Source organism: Camelus dromedarius, chromosome 13 (genome assembly GCF_036321535.1).
Source record: "Camelus dromedarius isolate mCamDro1 chromosome 13, mCamDro1.pat, whole genome shotgun sequence".
Classification (NCBI taxonomy): Eukaryota; Metazoa; Chordata; class Mammalia; order Artiodactyla; family Camelidae; genus Camelus; species Camelus dromedarius.
Window position 1 is genome coordinate 44,064,349 of NC_087448.1, and position 17,571 is coordinate 44,081,919.

The window sequence follows — 17,571 nt, forward strand, 5'->3', positions numbered from 1 at the left end:
GTTGTTTTTATTCAGTTTGTTAGTATTAATAATGAATACATTTTTTAGGGATGATCTTAAATTGCCACTTTTGTGTTTGTTTTTGGCCAGTAAATCAAGTTTTTGTTGAAAAGAACACAGTGAGTCAAAAACTTGTTCTTTGATCTAACTACTTTGATATATAACAGTCTCTAACATTTTTAACTTATAACACCTTTGGGAATTTCCCGCCCCCCCCATGTGTATTTTTAACATGATGTAAGCTTAATTATAATCCGTACTTGACTTTTGGCTTGTAGAGAGTTTACTGATGCTGAATTTGGTTTGTTTTGTTTGATGAGGGGGAGGTAATTAGAATTATTCATTTATTTTTGTTTGGAGGAGGTACTGGGGATTGAACCCAGGGCCTCTGGCATGTTAAGCATGTGCTCTACCGCTTGAGCTATACCCTCCCCCTGATGCTGTAATTTAGAATTGTGAGCATGAAGCACTCTTTTTTTCTGAATTTTAATATCAATACACTAACTTGCTGTAACACTATGGTAGTCAGTTATGTTTAAAAACAGAGCATCTATATAAACTTTGTCCAAGGGATGGTTTAATCCTTGAAGTTCTAACAGGGAAGCAACATGACACATATTCCCTTGGTCTTTGTCCACTGGGAGTATTTCTCTTGTCTAAGTGTGTGGCTTGGGAAAGGCTGGGCATGGAAAAAGGAGCCAGAATGGCCAAATGCACCTATAGTTTCTGGGCTACAGATGATACAGACAATGGGCTGTTACAGCTATAGCACTGAAGTTCCCAAAGGATCTCTCTGTATACTTTTACTTGCAAGGTGTATCATGCTGTGTCTTCAATGCCTTTTCAAATTCTCTTTCACATAGGAAAAGTTACTTTGTCTTTGTTTTAGAGGTATCTTCATTTTTATGATTAAAGCCATAATCATATGAGTTAAATCTTACAAGTGCTGTCATTAAAAGTCCCTTGATTTCTTTGCTGTTCTTTCCTTTCCCTATTAGTAGCAATAGAGTGATTTCTTTTATCCCCCTGAGTGAAGTGCTAAAATATGTTTGGCTTTGCCTGAAATTTCTGACACTTAATTCCCCAAAGCTGAAATGTAATTGATCACATTTATCCAGGTGAGAAAGCTGTTCCTCTGGTATAGGTTGAATTCTTCTTTCTCAATTATATAGCTGATCAAATAAACATTCAGTAGTGCTTGATTTGAATATATAATAACTCTGGATAGAGAGGAGGAAAACTGACTGCTTTCAAGATGCAGAGAATGTTAGCTAAAGGCTGAGTTATCAGGGAGGTTACCTAGAAATAAAACTAAAGATTAACTTTTTTAATGGTTTCCTTCTCGTAGTTAATTAATAAATTTTCCTGAAATTTAAGAAGCACATTTAATGAAGATATTTTCTTTTGGTTTCAATTTTTAGAACTTAATAAAGCATCTTCCTGATCAAGAACAATTAAATTCATTGTCTCAGTTCAAGAGTGATTATAACAACTTATGCGAACCTGAGCAGTTTGCTGTTGTGGTAAGTACCATCTCTCAGCGTCAGCTCTTTTTGGAAGGGATTTTTATACTTTGCAAAAATGGAGGAAAGAAAACGTTAAGCCTTTTCACGTCATTATTGCTCACAAACCTTTAATGTCCATTTGCTTTCTTTTATAACCTAACAGTATTTATGGGAAATTATCTTGATTTAAAATACATATTGAAACTCATGCCTTAAATGACGTCCAAGGAGTTTTTCAAAAGTAAAAACATTGATTGTTTGTGTTCTCTATTTAATGACAAAACATGAAATGGAAACTGCACTCCCATGACTAGAGAGTATATTTTTGATTCATTCTAGAGCTCTGTATTCCAGCATGTTACAAGAGTAGTTTCCGTTTCTCATTGTAATCATTCACTTCAGTTCATCTCATATGTTAGACTCTGAAATTAGAAATAGAGTCTCTTTCTTGGCAATGAGGGTGAAAAATGAATACATTTTAGAAAATCTTTGAGACACCTTGATAATCATCTTGTTCCAGCCTCCTATTTTATAGGAGATGGGGTCTGAAGAGGTGAAAGAAAGACCTGCCAGTGTTATATGTTAGCTGTATTGCAACTTAAAATTAAGATTTTTATCAAGCTTTCTTTTCTCCTGCCCTTCCTTCTTCCATTAAATTATCGTTTTGAGGTTAGTTATACTCAGTCATCCTGATGATATTTAAAGAAGCATTTCATTTTTTAAAATACGGAAGATCGTTCATTTTATTCCTGTAGTCTTCAGGTATATCACTACCAACCTCCAGGGACATGATGAAATTGTATTTGATATAACTTTGAAAATTTGGGTTGGCTAACTAAAGGACTGTGTCTACATGCTGTATTTCGCATGCTGTCGGTATTTGCACTTAAACGCCTTCCTGTCCTGTCATGAACCCATTCTACTCAGCCTTCCTTGAAGAGCCTCTCCCCCTCCCCCACCCCCTGGCCCCCAAAGTTACAATACTCAGAATAAAAAAAATCAGGGGTTCTCCTGTTCATAGGCTTATAATTTTTGTTATAAAACTTTTAAACTTACTGTCTTTAGAAAAATACTTTTCATTTCTTTCTCTTTTTTTGGGGGGGAATTAAGTGTGCTTATTTGTTTCTTTTTAGAAGAGGTACTGGGATTGAACCCAAGACCTTGTGCATGCTAAGCATGCGCTCTACCACTTGAGCTATATCCTCCCCACTTCATTTCTTTTTAAACCCAGTTCTCCAGGGTATTCTTTTCAATTCAACTTGTCCTTTTTTTTTTTTTTTTAATTTTTGTTCTTTTTTCTCTTTTCTGTATTTCCTTGTTTAGTTTACTTTGCATCTCCTGATCACTTTGTCTTTCTCTTGATCCCTATTTGATGCAGTGTCTTCCACGTGAGAAAAAGTGGAGAATTTGCATTACATTTTTAAACATAGACTACTTAGAATTTTGATTTTTGCCCATCTTTTTTGACTCCTGAAAATCATAACATATAAAGTTATAATTTTGAAATATTTCCTGTGCACATTAAATCTAGAACACAAACTTATGTGAAAATACCTATTTAACAGGTAACTTTGTTGCATATAATCACAGAGAAGATTTAAAACTATTCCTATGTTATATTGATTGTCATAGAAGAATGAGCTCAAACTTGCAGATATTTTATGTTTATTTAAATAGTCAGATTATGCCTGCCTTTGAAAACTAGAGTTCACATCAAAGAAGTATGATTTACAAGCAGTGTACTCAGAGGGGTCAGAAAAGTTAAAACAATTATATTCCCAGATACCAGTGCTAGAGGTTATAGTTTTGATTTTAAGGCAGAGATGGACCACTTCCATTTCAGGACTTGTCAACACAAACTTGACCTTGAGTCTACACATTCCATGCTAGGTCATTCCTGACTGCAAATGGAATATAGTGAGGAAAGAGTGATGCTGTTGAAAACTGTCTGCTTTGGAAATATGAACAGAGCTTCATTATCTGTTGATTATGAATATTGCTAAAAATATTGTTTCAAGTTCTGGCTTGTGTTGTACTATCATTTTAAAAAATACATATGTTTTGGTGAAGAAAGGAGAAAGAAAGTTGAAGAAAAAATAAGAACTTTTTATATACTCTTTTTTGGGGGGGGCATCAAATAGTAATGTTCTTTAACTCTACCTTTTTTCCATTTCAATTTTTTGCCATTTCCAAATGGCTGCCCCTTCTTCTCAAACCCCCACACCCCAAAAAGACAGAGAAACCTGCTTAAGTTCCAAACAATATTTGAGAATTAACCAAAAAATGATGAAAAGCGTGGAATGCCTGAAGTTTTCTGTTCCCCTTTCTGGATTAAAAGCTCAGTATTAAGTTTCCTAATTCATTAAGGAGTGATATGTTTTCAGTTTATCAACATTGTATAAAACATACAATAATTTGGTGGTTTTAGAAAACTGATTATAATTACCGTGTATATGTTTAAAAGATTCCCACAATACTCTTTTACTTTTAAAATAATAAAATTAATGTAATTTATTATGTGTCTATCAAGGATGGGCTTTTAACTTGAAGTAAGCTAAACTGCAGATTCCTACAAGACTTTTCTCCTATAGAAAAACATTTACTTATTTCATAAACCTAGATTTCAAGTCCTTATCATTTCTACCTAAAAAATCATCACAGAGTTTAAAGAATAATCAAGGGTTGGGACTTTTGAACCTACTACACCTCGAATAGGGCCAAAACTTGCCTTTTCATTTGTTTTCGCCATAGATAGACGTGCTCTTGGCTCTGTTTCATCTTCTGGTTCTGTACACTGATACTGTGATTTCTAGCATTGTTTTCCTTTTAACAAAAATCAGTTAAAACCCTGCAGTTAATGTTACTTGCCAGTCAGTTTAAATTTTTCTTTCATCCAATTATGAAAATTCATTAATTTCATTCATGTTAATTACAGATTTCCCAGAAAGGCATATCCTATTTAAATAAATACTCCAATTTGATACAAAAGATAAAGTCACTACAGTTGTTTGCATTATATAATTAACTTTAATTCCACACAAGAATTATGTAAAACACTTAATAAACAAAAAGCAGCTTCCCTGGACATCAATATTTTTTTACATTATTTCTCTTTGATAGAAGGGCAGTGTGCAAAAGTAACACATCCAGAATGCTAGTAACCAATGTCAATTAAAGACCAAATAGAATATATAAAATGTAGCATATAAATTATAAACATGTTTTACTTTTATCATGTATTACTTACATACAGCTATCCAGGGTTCTGTTTCCCACAGAGTATGGTATACAAATATACTCTGCAGAAATATGTGAATATCCATTAACTTGTGCGTCCTTGAAGCCTCCTTTCAGTCACTAAACCACTTGCTGGACCTGTGTTCCCTCCAGGTTTCTTGTAATAGAGAGTTTCATATCCATTTTTATTTATTTGTCCCTTGAAATTAGAAGCAAAATTCTTTAATGCTGACATTATCTCTAATACTTAAAAATAGCTTTAATGCATGAGTACTAGACATGGGTAGTTTTTGATGGTACTAAGCATTTAGATTCTCATCCGTTATTTCTAGTAATTCAGAATCTGAAGGTCCCTTCCTGAACTTCCTTGCAGCCCTTCTGCCTTGGGCAACGGCCATTGTGAGCAGGACGGTTCTCACATGTTCCAGAGCTGGCCCTGTCCATGCGTTATAGTCTAGCAGTGGGTGCACATGATGATGGTTGGTGGATGGGACCTTTTAGAGTTGATAACTGGTGCTATGAATTCAGGGCCTAATAGTTTAATAATATTATTGACTTGTTTTTTGTAGTTGATTATATGTCCTATGCTTTCTAGGAGATTCTGGCATATGAAAAATTAAAACTAATCAGAAAGTCTGAAAAAGCCATCATTTAATGCTGAGGGACTAAGGATTCTGGTTAAATGGTATTTTGGTATTTTAGAGAAGTGTCCTGGGAGGTGGTCTGTCTCTGTATCTTTCTGTGTGACTTGAAATGAATCAGACAGTTTATATGCTGATTTTATTTGTTGGTTTTAGGTTTGGGGCAGCAGACATTGAGTACTAACTGATGTGCTTAATTGGAAATATTCTTTTCCCTGGACAGTCCATGACAGAACTTTTGTTGGGAAATCAGTTAATTTTTGGCATGCCCTATCTTCATACTTTATTCAAATTAATATTCTATCAATAAGATTAAGAAATTAAAATATGCTTTCTAGAAACTCTTACTCTTTGGATCAATTGCCTGTCTATTTTCTTGAATTTCTTCCTTCCCTCTTCTGCCCCAGTTCCTTTTCATTTCCTCAAAATACTGCCTACTTACCAAAGGTTGTTTTCCTTGGAGTAGTGCCTGATTTTAGTTGTATGACTGTATTTTTCATATTTGCAGTGTTTCTTTGATCAATAAGCCATTAGGTTAAATCACTGCTCACAGTGGCATGGTTTAACAGTGTGAGAAACAAGACATGTAAAAATTCAGTGGGATCACAAGATTAGCTGAAGTTTGAAAAGAGCCTAAAATTTGCATTTGAAACTGAGTATACTAGACTTTCTTTGATTACAAATTCTAGGTTTTTGAGTACTTGTCTCCATATTATTTAGTTCTGTTAAACTGCCGATTTTTCAAAGGAGTCATAACATTTATAGAAAATTGGATTGAACAAATGTCCTGTTTGTGTACTGTATTTTGATCTGCCGCCATTTGGTGTCACTGTAGGGCAGGACTTTTAAACTTTGTGTAGTGGAGCTATCTTTTTTTTTTTAATCAAAAAATGTTGTAAGACATTCATGCATATTTCCCTGCATTAAAAATGGCTTGTTTTAAAATACACCCAAATATTCTTGTTGTAAAACATGCAAATAATATATAAAAGCATTGACTACAATGTTGAAGTTCCTTGTATCCCACTAGCCATTATATTCCATACAGATGATCATTTTTAACATTTTGTTGGCTTTCCAGTCCTATTTCTTTGCACTTACAAATGCATGCATGTTCATATGCACATTTAAAAATATATTGTTCTGAAACTTTTCACTATGAAATATGTTTTGGAGATTTTTTAATTTTTTTTTGTTAAAGTATAGTCAGTATATACTGTTGTGTCAATTTCTGGTGTACAGCACAATACTTCAGTCATATAGGAACACACGTATATTCATTTTCATATTCTTTTTTAACCGTAAGTTACTACAATATATTGAGTATAGTTTCCTGTGCTATACAATATAAACTTGATGTTTATCATATTTTGTAGGAATCCTCCTGTATTTCGAAATGAGAGGCCCTCTGCCAGAGTTTAGTAGGTGTCCTGTGCGATTCAGTGGGTTTGTAGATGTAGTTCTTGGTGTACTTGTGGGAGAGGGTGAGCTGTGAGTCTCTCTACTCTGCCATCTTGGCTCCTCTATCAAGATTTTTATTTTTATGATGTGATGTTTTAAAATTCTTATGTGGTATTTCATGGTCCATATTATGACTTGTTTTTACACTGTTCTCTAAATGAAGGATGGTTAGTTCTTGTTTTCCCCAGGGTTTAAAAAAATTAATTCTGCATACATGTTTGTATATGTATTTGAAGGCAATGTATCATAGATGTTATGTACATGAACTCTGGGTTTAAATCCTAGATCAATCTTACCAGCTGTGTGATTTTGGGTAGTTAATTATTTTTCTGTACCTCTACTTTTATATCTATGAAATGAGACTAGTTTCCTGTTGCTGCTGTAACAAAGTACCACAGACTTAGTGGCTTGAAACAACATAAGTTTATTATCTTATAATTCTGGAGGTCAGCATTCCAAAATGGACCATTAGTGCTGTGTTCCTTCTGAAGGCTCTGGGGAGACATTTATTTCCTTGCTTTTTCCAGCTTCTGGAAGCTGCTCACGTTCCTTGGCTTATGACCCAGCATCACTCTGACTTCATCTTTTGTCATCACACCACCATCTCTGACCCTGTCCTCCCCTCTTAGGAGGACCTTGAGCTTAGAGTGGGCCTACTTGGCTAAGCTAGGACAATCTCCTCATCTCAAAACCCTTAATTTAATTACAGACACAAAGTCCCTTTTGCCGTGTAAGATGATGTGTTCAAAAGTTTTGGGGATTAGTATGTGGCCATACTTGGGGGACCAGTGTTCTGCCAACCACCAGGATGATAGTATTATGCCTCCACGGAATTCTCCTGATTATTGAATAAATTAATAGTGAATATGTGTCAATCATTTGTAATCATAAACTCTTTATAAGCGTTAGCTTCTGTCATTAACATTATTATTTCTTTAGAAAAGAGTCTCAGAGTTTGAATTTCTAGGTCAAAGTGGTTTTAATCTTGATAATTAATGCCAAATTAGCCTTCCAGGAGATGTGTCAGTTTATACTTTTATGAACAATATACATGAGGATTCTTTTTTCCTTTTGTTCTTTTTTATTTTTTTGGCACCATCAGTATCAGTAGTACTTAATATTATCTATCTTTTTTCACTTGGTGATTTTTTTTTAAACTTTATGTTTCCTGGTTATCAAATGAGATTGAGGTAGTTGTTATATATTTATTGATAATTTTTATTTCTTCTTGGAATTGCCTATTAATGTTTTATTTTCCTACTGTATTATCGTTTTTCCTTATAACTTACAGAAGCTCCTTATATAACCTGTGTGTTATTCCTTTGTAAGTATTTGCAGTGCCTCTTACTTGTCTTTCCGCTTTGATTTGTGATGTCTGCTGTGCCTTGCATTTTTGACGCTCAGTTATAAAAATGAGTTCAAAACCCATGTTCTTCCCTTAATTATGGGAATGTGTTCTGTGTTTTGGGACAAGCTTGGTCCTTGGCATATAATAAGAGCAGGGTACATAGCAGATGATTAAGTCTTTCTTTTGATTCCCTAAGTTCCTTCGGTTGCTCCCCATAACTTTTACATGGATGTCCCGAATTCTTAGAATAGCAGTAAGCCTTAGACAAAAGGTTTATTGAGATATAATTGACATACAAGCAAATGCACATACTTAAAATTTGTAGAATTTGTTTAATTTTGACATAAGCACACTCATGAAGCCATGACCATAGTCAAGATAATGAACGTACTCATCACCCCGAGTGTTTGTTCAGACCTCTCTATAATCCCCTCCTTCCTAGCCACCCACTCACTTTAAGGAGTGAGTCACCCACTGTCTTCTAAGGATGCGATTCCTGCCATCCCCGCCCACCTCTTGCCTTCCTTTCTCCCTGGCCTTCATCTTTCCTCAGCAACTTGCTGTGCTCTCAAGGCACCTTGCTCAGACCTGTTAGCATGCTCCCTTCCCTTCTTTCTGCCTCAAGGAAGCCTTCTTGGGGATGCTTTCCCTAGCGCTTCTGTTATTCCTTGCAGAATTCAGCATCCCTCCTCTGTGTTACCATAATGCCCAGTGTGTATCTCTAAATGGTTCTTATCACCCTGGAATATAAGTGCTGTTTTACACGTCACAATCTTCATTTATGCTCAGAACTTTTTGATGGGCTGAAGAATACCTTTATATTTCCAACACATGGCCCATATTCCAGTACACAGTGTCACTGGCTAAGTGACTATGTGAAATAAGAAAGAGATGAACAGAAGGGAGGAAAAATATATAGCGAGAACAGTAAAATAAAAACAAAGTTAAAAATCATTTTTAAGTGTTTATTGTTTTAGAACAATTGATGGTTCACAGGAAAATTGGGAGGAAGTTACGGAGATTTCCTAGTCCCTCCTCCCACCACCACAGGCAGAACTTCCTCGTTTATCAACATCCCTCACCAGAGAGATACAGTTCTTATAATTCACAGACACATCATAATAACCCAAGGTCCATAGTGTACCTTAGGGTTCCCTGTTGGTGTTGTACATTCTATGAATTTGGACAAATATATAATAACATGCCCATCATTATGGTATCACACAGAGTATTTTCATTGCCCTAAAACAAATGTATTTTAAAATCACATTTTCAAGTGAAAATGTGAAGTACTTTTGAGATAATTATTTTAATTTTTGTTAAAATGAGTCTCTAGATAACGATTTCTCTGGGTGAGAGTGGGTTAATTCAAAAGTAGACAAAGTAACCAACATGTTTGAGCATAAAAGTTTGAATTCACGCCTTTTTTCAGAACAGAATGTAAGCACCCTGTGTGATTCTGCCACTTAACTTGTGGAGTTGTCACAGTATTCCACTTTTCTCCTGATACCACACCTACGTTGGACTTCTTCCTAATCTTTCTTTAACTCAGAAGGACATGCTGTTTAAGTCTGTGAATACTCAAGGTACCCTATACCCTACTTCTTTTGGTACTCATTGGTTTTTAATTTTCTAAAAAGGTGTTGAGGAAATTGCAGTTTGGTATAGGAATCATGGCTGATTGAAACAACTTCAAAAAAATCTGACCAAGGTTGGTGAGGGACCTGAAAGAATTTGTCCACTGAGCCATCACTTTCCCAGACTAAATAGATCTGTCTCTCTTTCATTCCTTGGTGTTGATTATTTCAAGTGCTTTGCAAATATCCAGATATAAAATCAATCATGTTCCACAGAATTATCACTTTAAAACTTAACAAAAGACCTGGAGTTAATAAGATATAATTTCTTCTTCCAGACCCATTTTGACTTCTTATAATTACTGTTTCCTTTTCTCTTTAATAATTCATCTTCCATCTTGTCTGTCTGTGACATAAATCTTGCCAGTCTCTCCTCCCGGAAAATAGAATTCTGTTTGTCTTCAGTTGCTGCTTTTTGGTTCCTGTCCAGTAGTTTGAGGTCCTTCAGATTTCACGATGCTCTAGACAGGACCTTGGCAATCTCATCTACCAATCTTCCACTACCCAGGGAGGACATTTGTTTAGACTAATAAACTGTTGTAACTATATTCATAGCTATTTAAATCTTAAAAATCTGCTTCTCCTAAGATCAGAAGCTGTTTCAGCTGTTGTTCAGTTATTCTTGTCACTTTGCTTTGTAACCTTTTTGACACGCTTCTGCCAGAATCCAGGACTTAATATAGGCTCCCTAGCACAGATGGCTTTTCTTTTACCTAGACTGGGACTTATTAATTTTGCTTGCTTTCAGTTGTCATTGATCTGTAGCCTAAAATTCTTGAGACATTTAATACTTCTATCATTTTTCTTATGATCTGATTTCTGCTTTTCATCTCCTTCAGCAGTCTTAGTCAAAATAGTCACAATGCCATTTGAATTTTTAATTGAATGGATAGGAATTTTGTTGGCTTAAGTAGTTAGAAATCAGTTATCAGCTAGAAGACATCTCTGCCTTGTTTGGCCTAGTATTTTCTCTGAAGATCTTTTCTCTCACAGATTTCTTCTTAATTCTGCCTACACATGACACCAAGGAAGTACATGTTGACAAGACTCTCAAAAGGCCATTTGCACCTTTCCTTTTCATGTTTAACAGGTTGTGTAAAATAATGTGTAACAGATTTATTGATTTAACTAAATATACTGAAATTCACAGAAAATTAGAGGCTTCTTTTATGGTTGAACTTAACATGCTTCACTGCTGATAAACTGAAAATATTTAAGAACTTTTCAGAGGGGAGGGTATAGCTCAAGTGGTAGAGTGCATGCTTAGCATGCATGAAATCCTGGGTTCCATTCCCAGGGCCTCCTCCAATAAATAGATAAATAAATAAACCAACCAACCAACCAACCAACCAACCTAATTACCCCCTCCCCCCAAAAAAACTAAAAAAAAAAGAGCTGTTCTGGTATTGATTTGAGTTCTTATTAGATGATTCTGAGGAAATGGCATCAGGTTACATGTTGCCTCAGCCTTTAGGTGTTACAGGGACTGGGATTACCAGATGTTTTATGGACAAACTTGGACCTTGAGATGATACTGGCAACTGCATCACTGTCTGTCTGATACATTTTATTTGAATACCTTGACTCCTTGGTTCAGCAGTGATTCATTTGTTTATTTATTCAACAAGTATTTATTGAACACCTACTGTGCAGGGCATTGCTCTAAATTCTGAGGTTGTTGCAGTGAACATGTCTCTTACTCCTTCTTGGTCTTACATTTTAGTTCCGTATGGTAACAATATACACATAAACAAACACATGACGTGGTGTCAAGTAATAATGAATCCCGCCTCAGGAAGTGTGTGTGTGTGTGATTGATATGGCTAGGGAAGGCAGGAGCCTGTGTGACCTCTTAGGGAGGCACGTTATAGACAGAGGAGGCCACGAGCCCCAGACTCTGAGGGACAAGTGAGTTTGGCACAGCTGAGGCCAGTGGCTGTGGCAGAGTGATGGAGGGGGAGTGAGAACAGGAGGTGATGCTAGGGAGGCCACCAGGACCTTGCAGCCACAGTGTGAGGCCTGCTGACGTTATCCTAAGAAAGCCACTGGAGCGTTTTAAACAAAGAAGTGAAATGATCGGATTTGTGCTTTAGATTTAGATCAGATTTATTATTCTGGCAGCTGTGTGAGGAACAGATTACGGGGTGGGGGCATAAATCAAAGCCAGTGGTCAGTTAACACGCTCTGACAACGATTAAGGTGAGAAATAGTGGAGGCTTGACAGGCTGGAGGGCAGTGTCACTGGTGAGAAGGGCAGATTCCGCATGCATTTGTAGAGTAGAGAAGACAGGATTCCTGACAGATTAGATTTAGGGCAGGAGAGGAGTCAAGGGTGACCCCATGGTTCTCGGGCTGTACAGGTAGAAAGACAGGGGATTCTGTTTACAGAGACGAGGAAAAGACTTGAAAGTGAAGCAGGCTGTGTGAGGAAGATCACTTAAAATGTCTGTAGACACCTACGTGGACGGAGGACATATGCACGTGGGTGTAGGCTGGGAGTTCAGGGCCGGGGGTATAAATTTGGGAACCAGGCACAGAGAGGTGGAATTTAAAGCTGTGGGATGGGATGAGATCACCTGTGGAGGGAATTAGAAACAGAACACAGGAGGCAGTGAAGGACAAGGCAAAATTCACAAACCTTAATGTTTTTCTCGATCTTCTCCCTAGAGAGGGGCCCGTGTCACCAGCAAGGTTTTGTTTGTTTTTGCTGCTGGTTACCACCTCTCTGAGGAAAATTGCAATCCCCGGTCTAGGGAATTGTACAAGGTGATTTTATAATATGACACTATTGCAGTTTGTTTCCAACAGTAAGCATGAGGCCAGGTGAGAGGGCAATTTGGCATTTGTAGGATGTGATTCATCAGGGACCTTTGGAAAGAAACTAGTGGTCATGAGAATAGTGGTCGTGAGACTATGTGTCTGTGTAAAGAAAGAAAAACTACTTTTGCCTCCAGATCTTGCTCTCATAGGAAAGAAAATGGAATAATATCTAATGTATCATAGTAATAAATATATAGTGTCTATGTTATGAACTAAGATGAAGTTAAAATACCACAAGTGTGCAGGCATATTCTGTGATAAAGTGACTCTTGTTTAATCAAGGGATGGAGTTCATTTAGTTCAAATCTACATCAAAATAGTAATATCAAATCCTGCCATTAATGGAAAAAATCACTGACTACCAGTTGTGTTCTCTGTAGAGTGGGAGGATAAGTGGAACTGAACTCCGAATGAATTCTCTTATGAGCTTTTGTTACCCTTGTTCCCCTGAAATTAGTAGAATGTCAGCTATATTAAATAACTCTGCAATTCTTTAATTTGTTAGAACTCATAAAAACAGAGTGATCGGAATAATATGCAGTTTCATTGAGTTGCTAACTCTAGTGAGTTTCTCAAAAAGTTTGAATTTTCAACTGTGATTTATATTGATCTTCCTTTTTTCACATGGTGCTAAGAAGTACAAAATGTTGTATGTGTTAAGTGTAACAAGCATGTAAAAGTGTGTGAAATAATTTGATAATATTAAGAAATGATGTATATCAGTTTGTTTTTTTAAACATTTTTTATTGATTTATAATCATTTTACAATGTTGTGTCAAATTCCAGTGTTCAGCACAATTTTTCAGTCATACATGGACATATACACACTCATTGTCACATTTTTTTCTCTGTGAGCTACCATAAGATTTTGTGTATATTTCCCTGTGCTATACAGTATAATCTTATTTATCTATTCTACAATTTTGAAATCCCAGTCTATCCCTTCCCACCTTCCACCCCCCTGGCAACCACAAGTCTGTATTCTATGTCTATGAGTCTATTTCTGTCCTGTATTTATGCTTTGTTTTTTTGTTTTTGTTTTTGTTTTTTAGATTCCACATATGAGCGATCTCATATGGTGTTTCTCTTTCTGGCTTACTTCACTTAGAATGACATTCCCCAGGAGCATCCATGTTGCTGCAAATGGCGTTATGTTGTCGGTTTTTATGGCTGAGTAGTATTCCATTGTATAAATATACCACATCTTCTTTATCCAGTCACCTGTTGATGGACATTTAGGCTGTTTCCATGTCTTGGCTATTGTAAATAGTGCTGCTATGAACACTGGGGTGCAGGTGTCATCCTGAAGTAGGGTTCTTTGTGGATACAAGCCCAGGAGTGGGATTCCTGGGTCATACGGTAAGTGTACTCCTAGTCTTTTGAGGAATCTCCGCACTGTTTTCCATTGTGGCTGCACCAAACTGCATTCCCACCAGCAGTGTAGGAGGGTTCCCCTTTCTCCACAGCCTCTCCAGCATTTGTCATTTGTGGATTTTTGAATGACGGCCATTCTGACTGGTGTGAGGTGATACCTCATTGTAGTTTTGATTTGCATTTCTCTGATAATTAGTGATATTGAGCATTTTTTCATGTGCCTTTTGATCATTTGTATGTCTTCCTTGGAGAATTGCTTGTTTAGGTCTTCTGCCCATTTTTGGATTGGGTTGTTTATTTTTTTCTTACTGATTCGTATGAGCTGCTTATATATTCTAGAGATCAAGCCTTTGTCGGTTTCATTTGCAAAAATTTTCTCCCATTCCGTAGGTTGTCTTTTTGTTTTACTTATGGTTTCCTTTGCTGTGCAGAAGCTTGTAAGTTTCATTAGGTCCCATTTGTTTATTCTTGCTTTTACTTCTTCTAGGAGAAAATTTTTGAGATGTATGTCAGATAATGTTTTGCTTATGTTTTCCTCTAGGAGGTTTATTGTATCTTGTCTTACGTTTAAGTCTTTGATCCATTTTGAGTTGACTTTTGTATATGGTTTAAGGGAGGGTTCTAGCTTCATTGCTTTGCATGCTGCTGTCCAGTTTTCCCAACACCATTTGCGGAAGAGATTGTCTTTATTCCATTGTTTATTCTTGCCTCCTTTGTCAAAGATGAGTTGAGCAAAAGTTTGTGGGTTCATTTCTGGGCTCTCTATTCTGTTCCATTGGTCTATATGTCTGTTTTTGTACCAATACCATGCTGTCTTGATGACTGTGGCTCTATAGTACTGTCTGAAGTCTGGGAGAGTTATTCCTCCAGCCTCTTTCTTTCTCTTCAGTAATGCTTTGGCAATTCTGGGTCTTTGATGGTTCCATATAAATTTTATTATGATTTGTTCTAGTTCTGTGAAATATGTCCTGGGTAATTTGATAGGGATTGCATTCAATCTGTAGATTGCCTTGGGCAGTGTGACCATTTTAACAATATTGATTCTTCCAATCCAAAAGCATGGGATATCTTTCCATTTTTTAAAGTCTTCTTTAATTTCCTTCATCAATGGTTTATAGTTTTCTATGTATAATTCTTTCACCTCCTTGGTTAGATTTATTTCCAGATATTTTATTACTTTGGGTGCTATTTTAAAGGGGATTGTTTCTTTACTTTCTTTTTCTGTTGATTTATTGTTAGTGTAAAGAAATGCAACTGATTTTTGAACGTTAATTTTGTAACCTGCTACCTTGCTGAATTCTTCAATCAGCTCTAGTAGTTTTTGTGTGGACCTTTTACAGTCTTCTATGTATAGTAACATATTGTCGGCATATAGTGACACTCTGACCTCTTCTTTTCCAATTTGGATCCCTTTTATTTCTCTCTCTTGCCTGATTGCTGTGGCTAGGACTTTCAGGACTGTGTTGAATAGGAGTGGTGATAGTGGGCATCCTTGTCTTGTCCCAGATTTTAGTGGGAAGCTTTTGAGTTTTTCACCATTGAGTAGTATGCTGGCTGTAGGTTTGTCATATATAGCTTTTTTTATGTTGAGATATGTTCCCTCTATACCCACTTTGGTGAGAGTTTTTATCATAAATGGGTGTTGAATTTTATCAAATGCTTTTTCTGCATCGATTGAGATGATCATGTGATTTTTGTCCTTTCTCTTGTTGATGTGATGTATTACATTGATTTGCGTATGTTGAACCAGCCTTGTGTCCCTGGGATGAACCCCACTTGGTCATGATGTATAATCTTTTTTATGTGTTGTTGGATTCTATTTGCTAATATTTTGGTGAGGATTTTGGCGTCTATGTTCATCAGTGATATTGGCCTATAATTCTCTTTTTTTGTAGTGTCTTTGCCTGGTTTTGGTCTGATATGTAAGTCAGTTTATCTTCAGCACAATCTGTTTTTCACACAGCAGCTAGTGATGTAATAAGTCAGATAATGTTCTGTCTCCACCTGTGACCTGAGACTGACTTCCCATCCCGAACGAGAAGCCAAAATCCTTGCCATAGTCGACAAGATTCTGTGTCATATGTCATTGCTTGGCTGTTTCTCTTCATCTTCTTCTTCTGTGTTTTTTTTTTGTTTGTTTGTTTGTTTGTTTTGTTTTGTTTTGGTTTTGGTTTTGGTTTTGGTTTTCCTACCAGCTTTTTTGAGATATAATTGACAAACAGAACTGAAAGGTATCTTAAGTGTTCGGTGTGATGTTTTGATATATGTATACATCATGAAAAGATTCATTCCGTTGAGTTAACATGTCTGTCTCCTGACATATTTATCTTTTTTGGTGAGAATATGTAAGGTTTACTCCCTTAGAAATTTCAGTCACAGAATACAGCGTTGTTAATTGTAGTCACTGTACTTTAGATTAGATACTCAGACCTTATTCATTTTACAACTGAAAGTTTGTACCATTTTATCAACTTCTCCCTATTCCCACCCAGCCCCTGGCAGCCACTTTTCTACTTTCTTTTCTTTTCTTTTCTTTTTTTTTAACTTTTAATTGAAGTATAGTCAGTTTACAATGATGTGCCAATTTCTGGTGTAGAGCATAATGTTTCAGTCATACATATATATATTCCTTTTCATATTCTTTTTCACTATAGGTTATGACAAGATAAACACCAACTTTATACTGTATAGCACAGGGAACTATATTCAACATGATATAGCAGCCTGGCTGTTTCTTGAGTCATCTACTGACACTCTACCCTGGTAACTCAGCTTTAACCCTATGGCCTCTGTGCTGTTCTTCAAACGTGCCAATCACATTCTTGGGGGGTGGGTAACGTTGGCTGTTTTTTCTTCTTGGATCTCGTTTTCTACATATGTGCAAATGGCTTGCTTCTTCATGTTGTTTTAGTCTTTCTTCCTATGTCAGCCCTGGAGGTCTTCTCTGAGCACCCTGTTTCAAGTTTTGCATGTCCTATTGCCTGTAGCACTTGATTTCCTCTTCCCTGCCTTATCCTCCCCACCCCAACTCCAGGCACTCATCACCTTCTTATTTACTGTATTATGCTCTGGCCATTAACCTGTCTATTTGTTTAAGCTCAGAATGTCCGCAATCATGGCGGGTGTCCTTCTCTTAGGTCTCTGTTGGTGAATTTCTATTGTCTTAAACAATACCTGGCACATCATAAGCACTAATAAATATCTGATAAATGAATAACTTCTTCTAAGGTACTTTATGATTTATTTAGTTAAATTATTTATTTATTTATTTATTTATTTATTTATTTATTTATTTATTTATTTATTTATTTGAAGTATAGTCGGTTATAGTGTGTCAATTTCTGGTGTACAGCAAAATGTCTCAGTCATGCATATGTGATTTATTTTAAATACTGAGAAGGTAAAACCATTTAGCTCCTGGCTTCCTGGGGCTTGCCGTGTAATTTGTTCCTAGAATTGAAACCCTAATCTAGGTGAAAACAACTTTGTCTTGATATTCCGAATTCTTTCAACTATCCCTCATTGCATTTCTCATCTAATTAGACAGA

At 36.2% G+C, this 17,571-nt stretch overlaps 1 protein-coding gene across 2 annotated transcripts in view; it reads left to right on the forward strand.

Moving 5' to 3' along the window:
* Positions 1-17,571, forward strand: part of DIAPH3 (diaphanous related formin 3) — a 471,599-nt gene that overhangs the window by 226,419 nt on the left and 227,609 nt on the right. For both annotated transcript variants that reach the window (XM_064493111.1, XM_064493110.1), the window contains one exon: positions 1,422-1,523. In XM_064493111.1, coding sequence (XP_064349181.1) covers positions 1,422-1,523 — 102 coding nt within the window. The remainder of the gene's footprint in view (positions 1-1,421; positions 1,524-17,571) is intronic.